General features: G+C 42.5%; 2 protein-coding genes across 2 annotated transcripts; one reads left to right on the top strand and one right to left on the bottom strand.

Moving 5' to 3' along the window:
* Positions 1-673: 673 nt before the first annotated feature.
* Positions 674-3548, bottom strand: LOC119909083 (potassium voltage-gated channel subfamily S member 3-like). The gene is made up of 2 exons (XM_038727138.1): positions 3420-3548; positions 674-2816 (listed from the first exon to the last, which is right to left on the bottom strand). Exon 2 carries the CDS (start codon positions 2810-2812, stop codon positions 1313-1315), a length of 1500 nt encoding a protein of 499 aa, XP_038583066.1. The 5' UTR covers positions 2813-2816; positions 3420-3548; the 3' UTR covers positions 674-1312.
* Positions 3549-6167: 2619 nt separating this feature from the next.
* Positions 6168-12661, top strand: LOC119909082. Its single transcript, XM_038727136.1, has 21 exons — positions 6168-6244; positions 6330-6394; positions 6499-6585; positions 6679-6800; positions 6889-7032; positions 7163-7255; positions 7359-7529; positions 7866-7968; positions 8217-8437; positions 8959-9115; positions 9215-9426; positions 9502-9616; positions 9850-10046; positions 10117-10231; positions 10312-10481; positions 10576-10664; positions 11136-11266; positions 11717-11909; positions 12147-12288; positions 12381-12477; positions 12557-12661. Exons 1-21 carry the CDS (start codon positions 6222-6224, stop codon positions 12622-12624), a joined length of 2715 nt encoding a protein of 904 aa, XP_038583064.1. The 5' UTR covers positions 6168-6221; the 3' UTR covers positions 12625-12661.
* The last annotated feature ends 740 nt before the right edge of the window (positions 12662-13401 follow it).

The following is a 13401-nucleotide window of genomic DNA, read 5'->3' as shown; positions in this document are numbered from 1 at the left end:
ATCAAGTGCAGTATTCACTGAAAATCAACACTTGTCTGCACCAATACTCAGCTGATGAAAGCAAAACAACAGAGAGTGTGGATTAAGCGATATCCTAATGTGCAATGTGATGCTCACCTGATACAGGAAGCCCAGTAATCGAAACTCATTTACAGTACTACTATTCAAAAATAATGTAATTTAGCTGTTCAGGCAGTTGAAATTTAGCCAATAGATAAGAAACCATCTGATCTTTAAACCCAATCAGAAAAGAAATGATTCACGAAACATTTGGTAGTGTTTTGCTCTGGGAGTAAACGCTTCTGGTCAACTGCGTCTGGTCAATACCTTTGAGACCCCTGTCTCTCGCTCTAGTAGGATAGCAGCTCATCCAACCAGAGATTATAACAGGTGACAGGAAGTCAATACTTTCAGGAAAGGACAAGGGTGAGTAGGTACAGAACGTTTCCTCAACAGTTTCAATGATTGCACCACAGAAGAAAATACATGGTTGATTGTTTATATTTTGATTTTAAAGTAATTTTAGTCAGGAAGCGTTGCAGTATATTTATATATATATATTTAAGGGAATAATAAAATGCAATGAACCTGAACTGGAATCCTTCTCTGAATGAATGACTAAGTACAACTTACTGTATGTTATGGCACAAATGAGAGGTATATTTCTTCTCATTCACTGAGTTTTATTTCATGTCCACCTTAGTTACAAGGAGTCACTCAGCATGCCAAAACATCTGTCCAAAACAAAAATATAATAATAACCTGGTAATATCAGTGCTTTCCACAGTGCTCTGAGACAGTTGTGACCTCTCCTCATCAGCATCTGTAATATTGCATAATTCTACATGATTTATATTGGCTTTCTTTCAGAACGCATTCATTTTTGTTCATGCAGACTCAACTTAGAGATTTATTATACCATTTTTAATCACCAAACTGTGTGGTTTTCACTCTAGACTTTTGCATCTGCCGAATTCTCAGTCTGAACTTTCAGCAAGCGGACGAATCAATACAGAACATTACTTTGAAAAACATTAACATTATGGCCTCCTACATGCATCATTGCAGTTTTCTCAAGCAGAAAATGGGCTTTCAAACCCCTGTGCAAAGTTCAGATAATTCCCTTTAGATTCCCCAGTTTTAGCGGTGCTGTATATTACACAAGCTATTCCCTTGTAGAAAAGTTCATGGCCACGATATTTCTCTGTCAAATTGCAGGAGGAAGACGATACAAGGAGACAGGGTCAGTGATGGAGCACTCTGCCCTGAGAGGCACGGAGTGACTTACAGACACTGTCAATTGGCAGGAATCTCATTTTGCTGCCCCATTTTCACAAGTGTCATTATCATACACCTCTATGTCCTGGAGACTGGAGGCGTCGGTGTCATCCCCTGCGCTGCTCTCACTGTTCCTGAAGGCGAAAGCTCCTATAAATGGATAAACACTGTCTGTGAACAGGTCTCTGATGTTATAGTAAGGGAGTTCTGGGTCTTGTCTTTCTGGCTTAGTGACACACTGTTCCTCCATGGCTTTGTTTCTTTGATAGTACTTGGAAAACTTATTGAAGATGATGGTGATGGGCAGAGCCACCACTAACAGGCCACAGATGATACACAAGGTGGCAACTATCTTCCCCGCCAGAGTCACCGGGCAGGTGTCACCGTAACCGACTGTGGTCATGGTGATTGTGGCCCACCACCAGCCTGAAGGGATGGTCCCCAAATCTGTGTCCTCCTCTTCCTTCTCTGCAAAGTAGATTAGGGCGGAAAAGATGGAGATCCCCACTGAGAGGAAGAGAAGGAGCAGACCCACCTCGTGGTAGCTGTGGCGGACGGTGGCCCCCAGTGCTCGTAGCCCAATAGAGTGGCGAGCCAGTTTGAGGATTCGGAGAACCCTCATGAGGCGCAGAACCTGCACCACCTTCCCCATATTTTCTAAGTCCTCGTTCTCCTCTGCGCCCTCCTCGTCGGCTGTTTCCAGAGCCAAAGTGGCGTAAAATGGCAAAATGGAGGCGACATCGATAATGTTTAAGGGGTTTCCGAGGAACTTCCTACAGGAGGGCGCAACAATGAGCCTGATGATGAACTCGGCGGAGAAGCAGGCAATGCAGATCTCCTCCAGAATGGCAAGGACAGGGTCCTCGATGGGTTTGTCATTGTCATCCACACGCTGGAACTCAGGCATGCTATGGACACACATAGCAACGATGGAGGTCAACACCAAGCTGAGGGAGGCCACAGCAATGACCTTTGAAGCTCTTGAATGACCTGGATCCTCCAGCCTGAGCCAAACATAGCTCCTCACTTCTGCACACCAGGCACCTTTGAACTTCGCCAGGTCTTTATCAAGAGCGGAGAGCTCCTCAAAGGAAGAGTCCAAACTTGGCTGCTGCTGGTCGTCGCTCCTGATGTCCCAGTCTCTGTCCTCGATATACTCCTTCCTCTCATGGTACCAGTAGCTGCAGCAGGGGCTCAGGTGCAGCTCCTGGATGCCCCAGTACTCGATCTCCTGGCTGAAGGAGAAGACACAGAGCTCCTCCATCATGTGGATACGTCCCGTGTGGTAGAAGTTGAGCACGCAGAGGAAAATCCGAGGATTCCTGTCGAAGTAGTACTCTTTCTCGGCCGGGCTGTAGTCATCACACAGCTCCAGGATTGCCGCTTCGCTTCGGCAGCGCAGCAGACGAGCCAGGCGCGTATGAGGGAACCGAAGCAGTGTATCCGGGTCCACTTTGTGTCGTACGCCTCCCACGTTGAGATGGACCTGGTCCTCCTCATTCCCCAGCCGGTGGAGGATTTGCCCATACCCCATGGTCCTGATGATATACACAGAGACAATACGACGAGAAATGAGGCCTATCAGTTTTAGAGATTTTTTTTTATGGCATGAAAATGCCCCACAAGCATATAAAGTCAGGATTGCGTATGGCACATTTATTTGGAAAGATGTTTATCAAGACATATTTGACTGCACTGTTTGTATTAGTCCTCTGAAGGAAATAAAACCAATACAGCACACACAGGAAATGGCATGAGCTGGAGTGGGTGAAGAGGCGCAAGGTCCTGTCACTTCTTTGAGGGCTTAAGTACAGGATTATCACCAGAAGAATCAAATTACAGAGTGGACTAGACTGCCTCAGAGGAAATGAGAGGCAACAATTCGAAACTGAACCCACACATCATTTCAAGCAATTATTAAAACCAGCATTTTTCCAGCATGTGTCTGTATATTGTTCTGTGGGGCATGTCCCACCAACTACTCTTCTAGAAATTCAGAACAACAGGCTAGTTTGGGTGCTGGCTTTTGCATGAAATCAAGATCTATCATTTTATTCACCAAACCCTATTCGCAAATAAGTCTAATTACTTTTAATTTCGCACAAACTGAATGCAAAACGTAAAGCCGACACGTAGCCTACCTGAAGGTTACTTGGAGTCTTTCTTTCCATGAAAAAAAAAAAGCTTCATTCCGGGTGGTGTAGTTTTCACATTCTGGCAAAACGTCGCACACAGCAAGTCGGTGGAGGGAGTGCGCCGCTGCAGCTTCACGGACGGGACAAGAGCAGCTGGAGGCGGGACAGCGGCACGGCGGCAGTTTGTTCCCTTTTACAGGGAACAGGGAGGGGCGAGAGACGAGGAGAGGGGAGGGGACGGAGGGGGTAGCGACCGGACAGATGTATGAACGCCCTGCGAGAAATTCTACTGCAATATTACATTTTATTAAGGTATGCCTATATCACACGCTGTAGCTCTGTTGTGACATTTAATCGCTGCGATTTATTATAAGATCATAGAACTTTCTTTTAGTAGGACTAAGGAGTGCACCTGCAATAACTGTGTGCGTGTTAAAAGCTGTGTTTTTTAAAAGTACACTTGTATTTGTGTGAAATTAATGCAACTAAAGGCAACTGACCACAGCTTGTCTGCACGCGGGAGGGAGTAAAGTAAGTCAAATCCCACTCTGACATTTCAGTCCTTTGTGAGAAAGCACTGCTGGCAGGCTAACTGCCAAACCAGGCAGTAACACTGCATTTGGCAGCAAAGGGGAAACACATCATAACCTTTATAGTGGGAGCAGATTGAAAAACAACAATTCTGAATGCTGAATTGGTTGCTTTGCGCTGACAATCTGTAATCTATTAAATTATTTGTTATCCCTGATTTTATTGCCTCAATAAAAACATCCTCAGTATCTCCCAGATGTGCTGCTTACAGCATAAAGATAGTTCTTGCAGGGTGTTGTGAACTTTCTGTTCCACTCCACACATAAAATGAATGTGGCATATCTTTCTCATTAGGGTAAACACATTTTGTGCATCTTTTCAGCACATGATTTGTTAATGGAGGTTTGTGCGCTGTTCTGTATCACAGCCACGACTGAATCACCAACCGGGCATTTTAAATGCTGATCCATTAGATTCACTGCTTGTCATTTTGGTTTTGGTAATTTGTTGAATTGTAAATTTGTTACAAATGCTTTGAATGTGCACCGCTTCAGTGTCTAGTGAAGCAAGTCCTGAGCTGATCTTGTGGTCTCCTATTGCGGAGGTATCCTGCTGTAACATTTTGAGAGCTTAATGTGTCGATGTAATAAGGTTAATTAGTCTCTTTCCAGCTTTCTTTGTATTATTGCAACGGTCAGCAGGGGGAACCGGAACCCACGTGCAAGACAAAACTCAGGGGAATGAAATGGAGTGGATGGAGAGACAGAGTTAGAGACGAACCAAAACAACGAAATAACCAGACCGCACAGTTTGAGGGGCCTGAGGCGTGAACTAGCACTACGGCTGACACAAGGATCTGAAGATGAGTGGATGAAGCTGATATAGCCTACTGCAGAGTAGGTGGATTGCAGGTGTGCAGCCTGGACGAGGGTTGCAACTGTGTGATCAGGTTGGGACGAGGTGTGTCTCTTGAACAACAGGGAGCCCGGGAGAGAAGCGCCACGCCCACAACACAGACAAGGGGGCACGTGACACAAGGGACAGGAAAAAAATAAGGGAAAACTTGTGACAATGGTGTGGTTCTAACAGCAAGAACAGCACGTTTTGCACTCTAACATGTTAAGCCGGACACGGTCACTGCACAAAGATGTCAGGTCTTCAGTTCAGCGGTGAAGGTGGAGGTGTAGGCGGCTAGTGATGGTTGTGGGCAGGAGGGTCCTTGTCATTGATTAGCGCATGTGTAGCCTAACTTTTTTAAATTCTCCACATGAATTAAAAAAGGGGATCTTTTTCTGTTTGTTGTTTCGGTTTACACCTCAGAAGATGAATTTTCTACTATGACTTTTTAATGCTTTTAAAGAGTTGTGATACCTAAACCTGAACATATAGTGAGATTTTGACTAGGCTATAACACTGGATCGATGGGTGCCGCTGTATCTTATGGGTTAAGAGGCTGACAATGAACCACGACGCCCCTAATTTAATTCTAGCTGGGAACTTCCTCTCATCCTTCCACTGGCACGATCCAACAAAGACATAAAAATGGCAAAACGTTATATCAAAAATAAGGATAGGCGTACGTTTTATTCCTCATTTTGTATTAATTCTTTGTACCAATCATTTATGATCTAAATATTTCCTAAAGATCTATTTATTTTTAACGTCCGATTTATTTTTGCTCACATAGAGGAGCTGTAGATGATAAGGATGACAAAGTTCTAATAAAATGTACTTCTTCAAATTTAGGTCAGATAGGACAACAAACCTCTAGGCTACATGCTGAGCCTTGTGCTGGTTCCCAATGTTTTCAAATTTTCAACATTTTCCCAAATGTTATACCAACAGTCTGTCAAGCTCCTTCTGATCTGATTCAAATTACTTTTGTGCAGACAAGATGACTTTCAGCTAGCCTACCTGTTAACATTGGTGACATACGTTGAATAGAATTTACATAGCCTACAGAACATGTTTAACTATATTATGTATCATTTTAATAAAATACAGACAAATAGGCCTATATTTTGTGTTGGGCTCCCAGTAGGAACTGTGTTCAGTTGGAGGCTGCTTTTTCTAGTTGGAGGTGGGAAATTTTCAAGTTCCGAGGTAACTTAAACGCAGCATCAGTGGACACTGGTCCACAGAATTATCCCCATCAGGCTATGATAGGACACACCTGCGTGTGGTTATCTTTCTTGAGCAGGAACCTCCCTCAACCTGCCAGTTTATTCCCACCGCAACCTTCAAAAGCCACAAAACGGATTTCCCAGCTCTTGTGCCATGGGTCGTTTAGTTGGATTGGGGTTTGTAGTTTTGTTTTTAGCCACTGCGTTTGCTCAAATTTTGGGATTTTTCTTGCTAATTTGAAAATCCTTTCATCTTTTTCAGGTGGTGCATTCTCCTGATAGGAGTTGTGAACCTAGAGGCTCAGAGAAAGCCTGAGGGCTTCCTAAGTATGTTTTAGTCAAGTTTTGATGTTATTTTCCCTAAACAGTCATTTGATTAGTGACTCTAATTGTACTGTATGCTGCTTACTATTGTGAATGTTTAATCCCAGATGTCGTCTCAAAATGCCTGGGGAATGTCATGCGCGTGGATGTCGGTCCACTTGGAGGAAATCTTCTTGACATAGCTGCTGTTATTAGTAAAGTGACATTTCTTGATTCAGTGTTTTTCCTCTTTACTCTGTCTTTTTTTTTTTTTTTTCTCCTCCTAACTGTCCTCTTTTCCTCCTCAGATAACTCTACCGTCCTTCTTACACCAAGTTTAGCGTCTCAGTGTGGCTTTAGTGTGAGGATGGACCAGCTGGGGAATGCTATGATTTATGCCTCCCTTCAAAACTGTTTTGCTGAATATGTGGTAACAAGACCTGAAATATTTTTTTAGAGCGGTGCCAAATGTGCTTTTTAATGTGGTAATTTCAAGTCTTGTTTCTGTGTGTTCATAGGAAGATAAGGCATTCACAACAACATTACATCTTCGGCTGCACGGGAACCGGATGGCTGAAGACGAGCTATACCAGGTGTCTAAAACTTGCCACTACACTACCTGGGCTTCCAGGGAAATTGTCTGTGACCGCAACTATATGGAGGCAAGTGAACGCAGCAACACACTTGAGGGGTCATAAGTGGCTTTATGTCCTGTATGTGCATCAAGGCTGGTACATTTGATGCCACTGCAGATTGGAAAGATTATCACTTATGGAGTGGCTTCATTTCTAGGTGTCTGTGGAAAGACAAGGCAAGTTAACTCCAGGTCAATATGTCCTGCCTGAACATCCCGTCCAAGGGTCTAATCCTCGACCAGCTGCTAAGGTTCGACAAGTTCAAATGAGTGTTTTTTTTTTTTTTTTTAAATATTCAGGAAACATCCTTGTCTCAATTTGATGGCATTGATCGGTCTTTATTTACCTTGCAGAAACAGCTCATAGACGGAGGATTCAGAATCGCAACACTTGTGTTCTTTACTCCAGAGGAGAAGCCCATGACAGTGGCTGTGGCCCAGAGAAATGGTTATGGGATAGGGACCACCCCTACAAGGCTGACTGTGAGAAGTCCAAAGAATGCACCTGAAACATACACCCAGGATGTAAGTGGACTGCAGTTCACCAAATTTTAAAGAAGCCTGACTTGAAATCTTTCCCCTCAGGCAGGCTCTGGGTGAAGTACTTGCATCGCATTAGATAACACACTTGCAGCCATTAAACTACTGGCTTTAGATCAAATACAGTAATCAAACTGCCTTCAAATAGATTACTTTGTCTGAAATCCACTTGACAGAATGACATTTGTAGGCCACTTTTATTTACATCCCCCCATTATGTTGCCCACATCTTTGCAACAGTATGCTTGAACACTCAGCTGTTTAAGCTTTAAATGGACTAAATAGATCTTATACACAATGTTCTCTAACTTCCTCCCGCAGGTAGCAGGGGTGCCCATGACTGTGCTCAAAACTTCAACAATATTTGAAAAGAAGTGGCTGACTACTCAAATTGATGCGGCAGCTGCTTGCCCCTCCCTGGCGGGTAAGGAGTGTTGAACAGTAGGCAGGGCTGTAGCCATACCACAGAGGTAACCCAGGTCATATCTCTAGTATTTTTTTCCCCTGGGAATTTAGTTAAACGGAGTTAGATCAGGGGAATAAAACCACTGTTCTGTAAATATGAGCTCAAACCATGTAAAACAACTAAAATGTTGGCTCATTACCCTGACTATAGTAATGTATCCATGTCCAGTCTCTCCCTTTTCTAAAGTGCTTTGTGTTTGTGTACAGGTAGTGTTTTCATTACTCAAAACACCATCCGCTGGTTTCTGCCCAGGCAGATTGAGACTCTGATTTCATATGGCCCATTTAAACTGTTGGAGGTGCACATGGGCGTCGATGGCCAGAGGCTCGACCCTGCAGAGATGGCAGCCAGACAATACTCCCTGTTTGTTGGTGACAGACACATAGTTGTTGAGATTCCTGTTGGGGCTGTCGGTGGCTCCTTCAAGGTCAGTGGTACTGAGACTTAACAGGAACAATTTATATATGAAACTGTTTTTACTATTGTCATGTATACAATTATACCCAGCCTGCATGGGTTTATAAGACTGTATTCATTTAAGCCAGATCCAGAATGCTACACATGCACTTGTACTACAGTCCAAAAATAGATGGGACAAAATGGGGTTTTCAGGCATTCATTTTTCTACAGCAAAATTCATACATCACTCCAAAGACGGATGGATATATTAAATCTCTATCTTTGCCTTAATTTTTTGTCTTGAGAGAAGCAAACTTAAAAGCACCAAATCTAAACTGCTCCAATTTTTCATGTGTACAACAGAATGGTTGGTTTGCACAACTCTTGTGAATGTTGTTGCATCAAAGTTCTGAATCAAGTGGAACAGTTCTATGCAGAGGGACAGATTCATTGCCAAACTTTTTAACATGCATATGTGTTAAAAATTTGTGTTTAACAAGATGACTGTCCTTCAGGGAAGGCCTTACTGAGGATATTTGATTTTTGCAGAGTCATGTTCAGGATGATCAGTACCTCATGGCTTATACAATTGAACCAATGCTCGAGTTGCTCTGGACTGAAGGCTCCACTCACAAGAACACGCACTATAAAGTCCTCCATCCCATAACAACACAATTACGGTCTTCACCTCCGCAAGTTATAGACAGTGAGTCTTGTCTTGGTTCTCTGTGATTTGGTGTGGTTGGGGTTTTTTTTTTTTTTTTAAAAATGCATGTTTCAAGCTGCCTCTATTTTTGCCCCACAGACACTGTTCCCGAGGAAAGAGCATTTAAGCTGCTGATTGGGCCTTTCGGCTCTGATGTGGCAGTAATGAACATTTCCTTGCCCTATGAGGTTTTGTCTGTGGAGGACTGCAATGTCAGAGGCTTTAATGTCCTGGAGCACAAGTCCCCTAACAGCAACTCGAAGGCCTTCACAGTTGAAGTGCCTTTCACGGACCATGCTGTACTACAAACTGTAAGCTTTACTCAACTCGGGAAATTAAATATTGTGGTTTTTGTCTAGGCTTCTAATCTCTCCATTTCCCAACAGACAGAAATGGGTGTAAAGGTGTACTCTCTTCACATGGCCCTTGGTTTGGTGGTCCTGCCTGAGTTTGCTCCATTTTCTCTCACTGCTTTTGTGGAAGCTAAATTAGTAGACAAAGGTCTGTACTCATTTTATGACATTGATTTGTTACAAATTGAGCACGAGGACTCCATCTCAGTCCAAGATGCTAATGTAACTGGCACAAAGGCCAAAACGAAATGTTTACAACATGAGAGAAATGGCCTCACAGTCCTTGTCATCTTGACTGTAAAAGTTAAATGGCTATACAGTTTGGGAGGTGAGAGAAATGTATACATTTTTTGGATTTATTTTTTAATTCTCCTTCTGCAGTTCCCTCTGTCTCTGGTGGCTGTGATCATCAAAACTTCAATGTCCTTGTGAAATACGAGACCCATGGTTTAAACTTTCATACTATGGTGGGAAAACAAATGTTGACCCCAGACATCGCTCAGCAGTACAGCCTCATGGAGAACGGAACACACTTCAGTTTTGCCGTGCCATTTTCAGACCCCGCTGTTGCGTTTGAGGTGCGTTCAAAATCTATATTCTTAACAAAAGTGACACTTTTTTGTGTAATGCTCAAGTTTTTGTTCTCAGGCTGTTGAAGAGTCATCCATCAGGAGCAGACTCACTGTGGTTCTAAAAAATCCAGAAACCAACACAAACATCCAAGAATTCTCTGTGGCTTGCCATTTCCCCTCAACACTGGCAGGTTTGTTGGAGGAAAATAAGTGGTTAACTTAATATTTTGGACAAAACCCATTGCATATTAATGTCTGATTCTCCTAACAGAGTGTTTACCTAATGGAACCATGACTGCTGTGGCTGTGAAACTAGAGTCGGTTCCTAGTCTAAACCCCAGTCAGCTCACCCTCAGAGACCCCACCTGTGGTCCCTCCTACAGTGACAACCGCTATGCTTACTTTGTCTTCACTGGGAGGTCCTGTGGGACAACCAGAAAGGTAGCATGCTGCTAATTTTTATATACATTTCTTTTTTCCAGATGAAGCTCAGTGTGTGTGTGTGTGTGTGTGTGTGTGTGTGTCTCCCCCTTAGTTTTTGTCCAATGTGATGCTGTATGAAAATGAAATCTCTCTGCCAGACAAAGTCAGAAAGGAATTGAAGACTGATGAGCCGGACTTTGGGTGAGTATCTGTCTGAAAACTGAAACACTCAATTGATGCAGATAGAGGTATATTGGGGGGGGTCCCTTCCCCTCAACAAAATTTCCTTGTCCTAGCTTTTAGCTGGTTTTCTTTGTCTTGCTGTGATAGTAAACTCAGTATGTTTGGGACAAAACCAGTATATTAATCCTAGGGCATTTGCATATTGGAGACCAAAACCATTAATTGAAACCAATTTGCAGATTAACTGAGACTGAAAATATCCACCTAGAGGATCAGTGAACTGAAGTGTTAAACAAATTGCAATTACTTTAGTGGACACTACACATGACTTTCAGAGTAAACTGGTACTACCGCACATCTAAGCAGCCAATAACTTGCCAAAACTAAATGGGTGTCCAAAGAGACTGCTCCTTGTCAGTGTAGTGGCAGATATGTGAAATGTGGTGCTTTTTTATAAATTCTAAATATATTCTCATGGGTTGTCTCAAGGCTACAAGTTTCTTGTTATTATGACACCAACAAACCCCACGCTGTGGCCTTCCAATCCAGACCTCGCAGGAGTGACCCATATGCCAAAAATGCCAGAGGCGAGATGACAGTTGCAATTAGACTTGCTGTGGGTAAGGGGACTTCTGAATGCACATTTTTATGTACAAACATTAGATTTTTTTTTTTTCTTTAACTTTAAAATGCTTGGTGAATCCATAAACAGAGTATTTAAGATCACTCACTCAGTGAGGCTTTTGTAGTGTCTTGGAGAGTAGCACAAGCTTCAAAAAAGGCATCTGGATATTGCTGCATTAGTAAGCTGACTGTGTCTTAAAGTCAGGAGGCAATCTCACAAATTCATCTTGAGCTAATGGGTTTTTGGTCAAGTAATTGAATTTCTGACATCAAGTTCATAGATTCATCTTAATAACCACACTGGCAAGTAGGACAATGAGGGCAACATACTTTCTACTTAAGTTCACTTATTTGTGTTGTAGACCTGAATTTGTGCAGGCTATTCTTGGTCCACTTGTCTAATCCCTAATAACTCACATCAACACGTATGGTCTCCCTTCACTTAGATGAGTCCTACAGCGTGTTTTACACAGTTGACGACTATCCCATAGCAATGTACCTACAACAGCCGCTGTATTTTGAGGTGGAACTGCTGACGAGGTCTAGAAACTCCAAACTATCACTGGAGCTGGAGAACTGCTGGGCGACGCTGGATGAGGACAGGACGTCCCAACCCAGATGGAACCTGATCATTAATGGGTAACTTAATCTTGGCCCGCAGGACTGTTTGCCCCTACATACTTAATGGAACTGTCTAACTTAAGCAATAAGAACGAGAACATGGATATCAGTCTCTTCCATGTACATGGTGGTCCAAAGAGGGGATAGTAGTGCTGTGTGGATAAATGAGAGCATGGTAGTCATTTAGCCAAGTGTCATTGTGTAGACTTTACAAATACACTAGTGGGCACAAACTTCTTCTTTTTTACCCTTCAGCTGTATAAACCCAGTAGACCCACACCGGGTGACCCTCAATCCTGTTTGGCCTGATGCCAGAGTTCAGAATCCATCTCACTTCAAGCGCTTTCAGGTTAAGATGTTTGCCTTTGTTGAAGACCAAGATAACTTGAGTCGCCAGGTAATTTCAGCTAAAAAAGAAAACTCTTCTTCCTTCCATGCTTCAGCTAAGAAACTAATGTATAAAGCCATGAATCTGTTCATATCTTGTAGTTCTTTGTCCATTGTGATGTGGCAATCTGTGACGCCACAAATCATCTGGGTGAAGCTTGTAAGCAAACCTGTTCAAACCAGGAAAAGGCAATAAAAGGTATGCCATCTTGTTCTGTAAGGGGGCAAATATCTTTTTGAAAAGTGGCTAACATTTTTTTTTTTTTTTTTTTCTTCAGGTCAAAGACGTGACATTTCAGATGTGCACAGTTTCAAACATGTGTCATCAGGACGCATACTTGTGTAAGTGGACATAAATCGAAATAAATTATTTTTAACAAGAATTCACTTGTATTCTTTGAAATATTATGGAGATGGCTGCAAGGTCAATTTGTAGACTTGACTCATAAATGGTGACTTGTATGTGCTGGTGTGTTCCAACTGTTTTCTGTGGTTAAGGCAGATGTGTTAATAGTATGAGGTCTTAACTGAAATGTCTGTTAGGAAGAGCCTGAGAATTGGTCTAAACTAATTACAGTGAAGGAGAAACTGTATAAAACTGACAGATGTGTCTAACTTCAAAAGTCAATTTTAGGCAAGTCTACAAAGATGCAGTTTAACTTATTCTAGATGCTATAAAGACTACAGAAAACACTTGTGCTCAAACCTGAAGGAGAGTACACTTGTGACAAAGCTTCAGTTAATATAGCTGGTTTGGTCCCTAACACTTAAAATTTAATTGCATATATTTTGTATAATCTAAGTTTTTAGACTTGTAGGATTTCACACAGCAGTAATTGCATTCAATCTTTCAATGAATCTTTCCCACTTTCAGTTTTACATGCATGTACATTGTGGAACTGGCATACTAACTCTAAAGTTTAATTATAACATGTTTAACAGTCTCTCCTTGCATTTTTGAGTGTGGAACAGAAATGGACCTGTTCCAACTGTATGGAGAGGCTTTCATAAGGGCCTTAAAGTTATACCAAGTCAGAAGTCCTGAAGGAAACTAACCAGACCCACCAAAACCTACAGATGCATGTTTGCCAACTAAAAGCTGTGTGTGTGTGTGTGTGTGACA

Source organism: Micropterus salmoides, unplaced genomic scaffold, assembly GCF_014851395.1.
Source record: "Micropterus salmoides isolate LMB-PRFRI ecotype aquatic unplaced genomic scaffold, ASM1485139v1 Ms_hic_scaffold_18, whole genome shotgun sequence".
Taxonomy (NCBI): domain Eukaryota; kingdom Metazoa; phylum Chordata; class Actinopteri; order Centrarchiformes; family Centrarchidae; genus Micropterus; species Micropterus salmoides.
The sequence above is the reverse complement of the archived record's forward strand: the minus strand, read 5'-3'. Positions and strand labels throughout refer to the sequence as shown.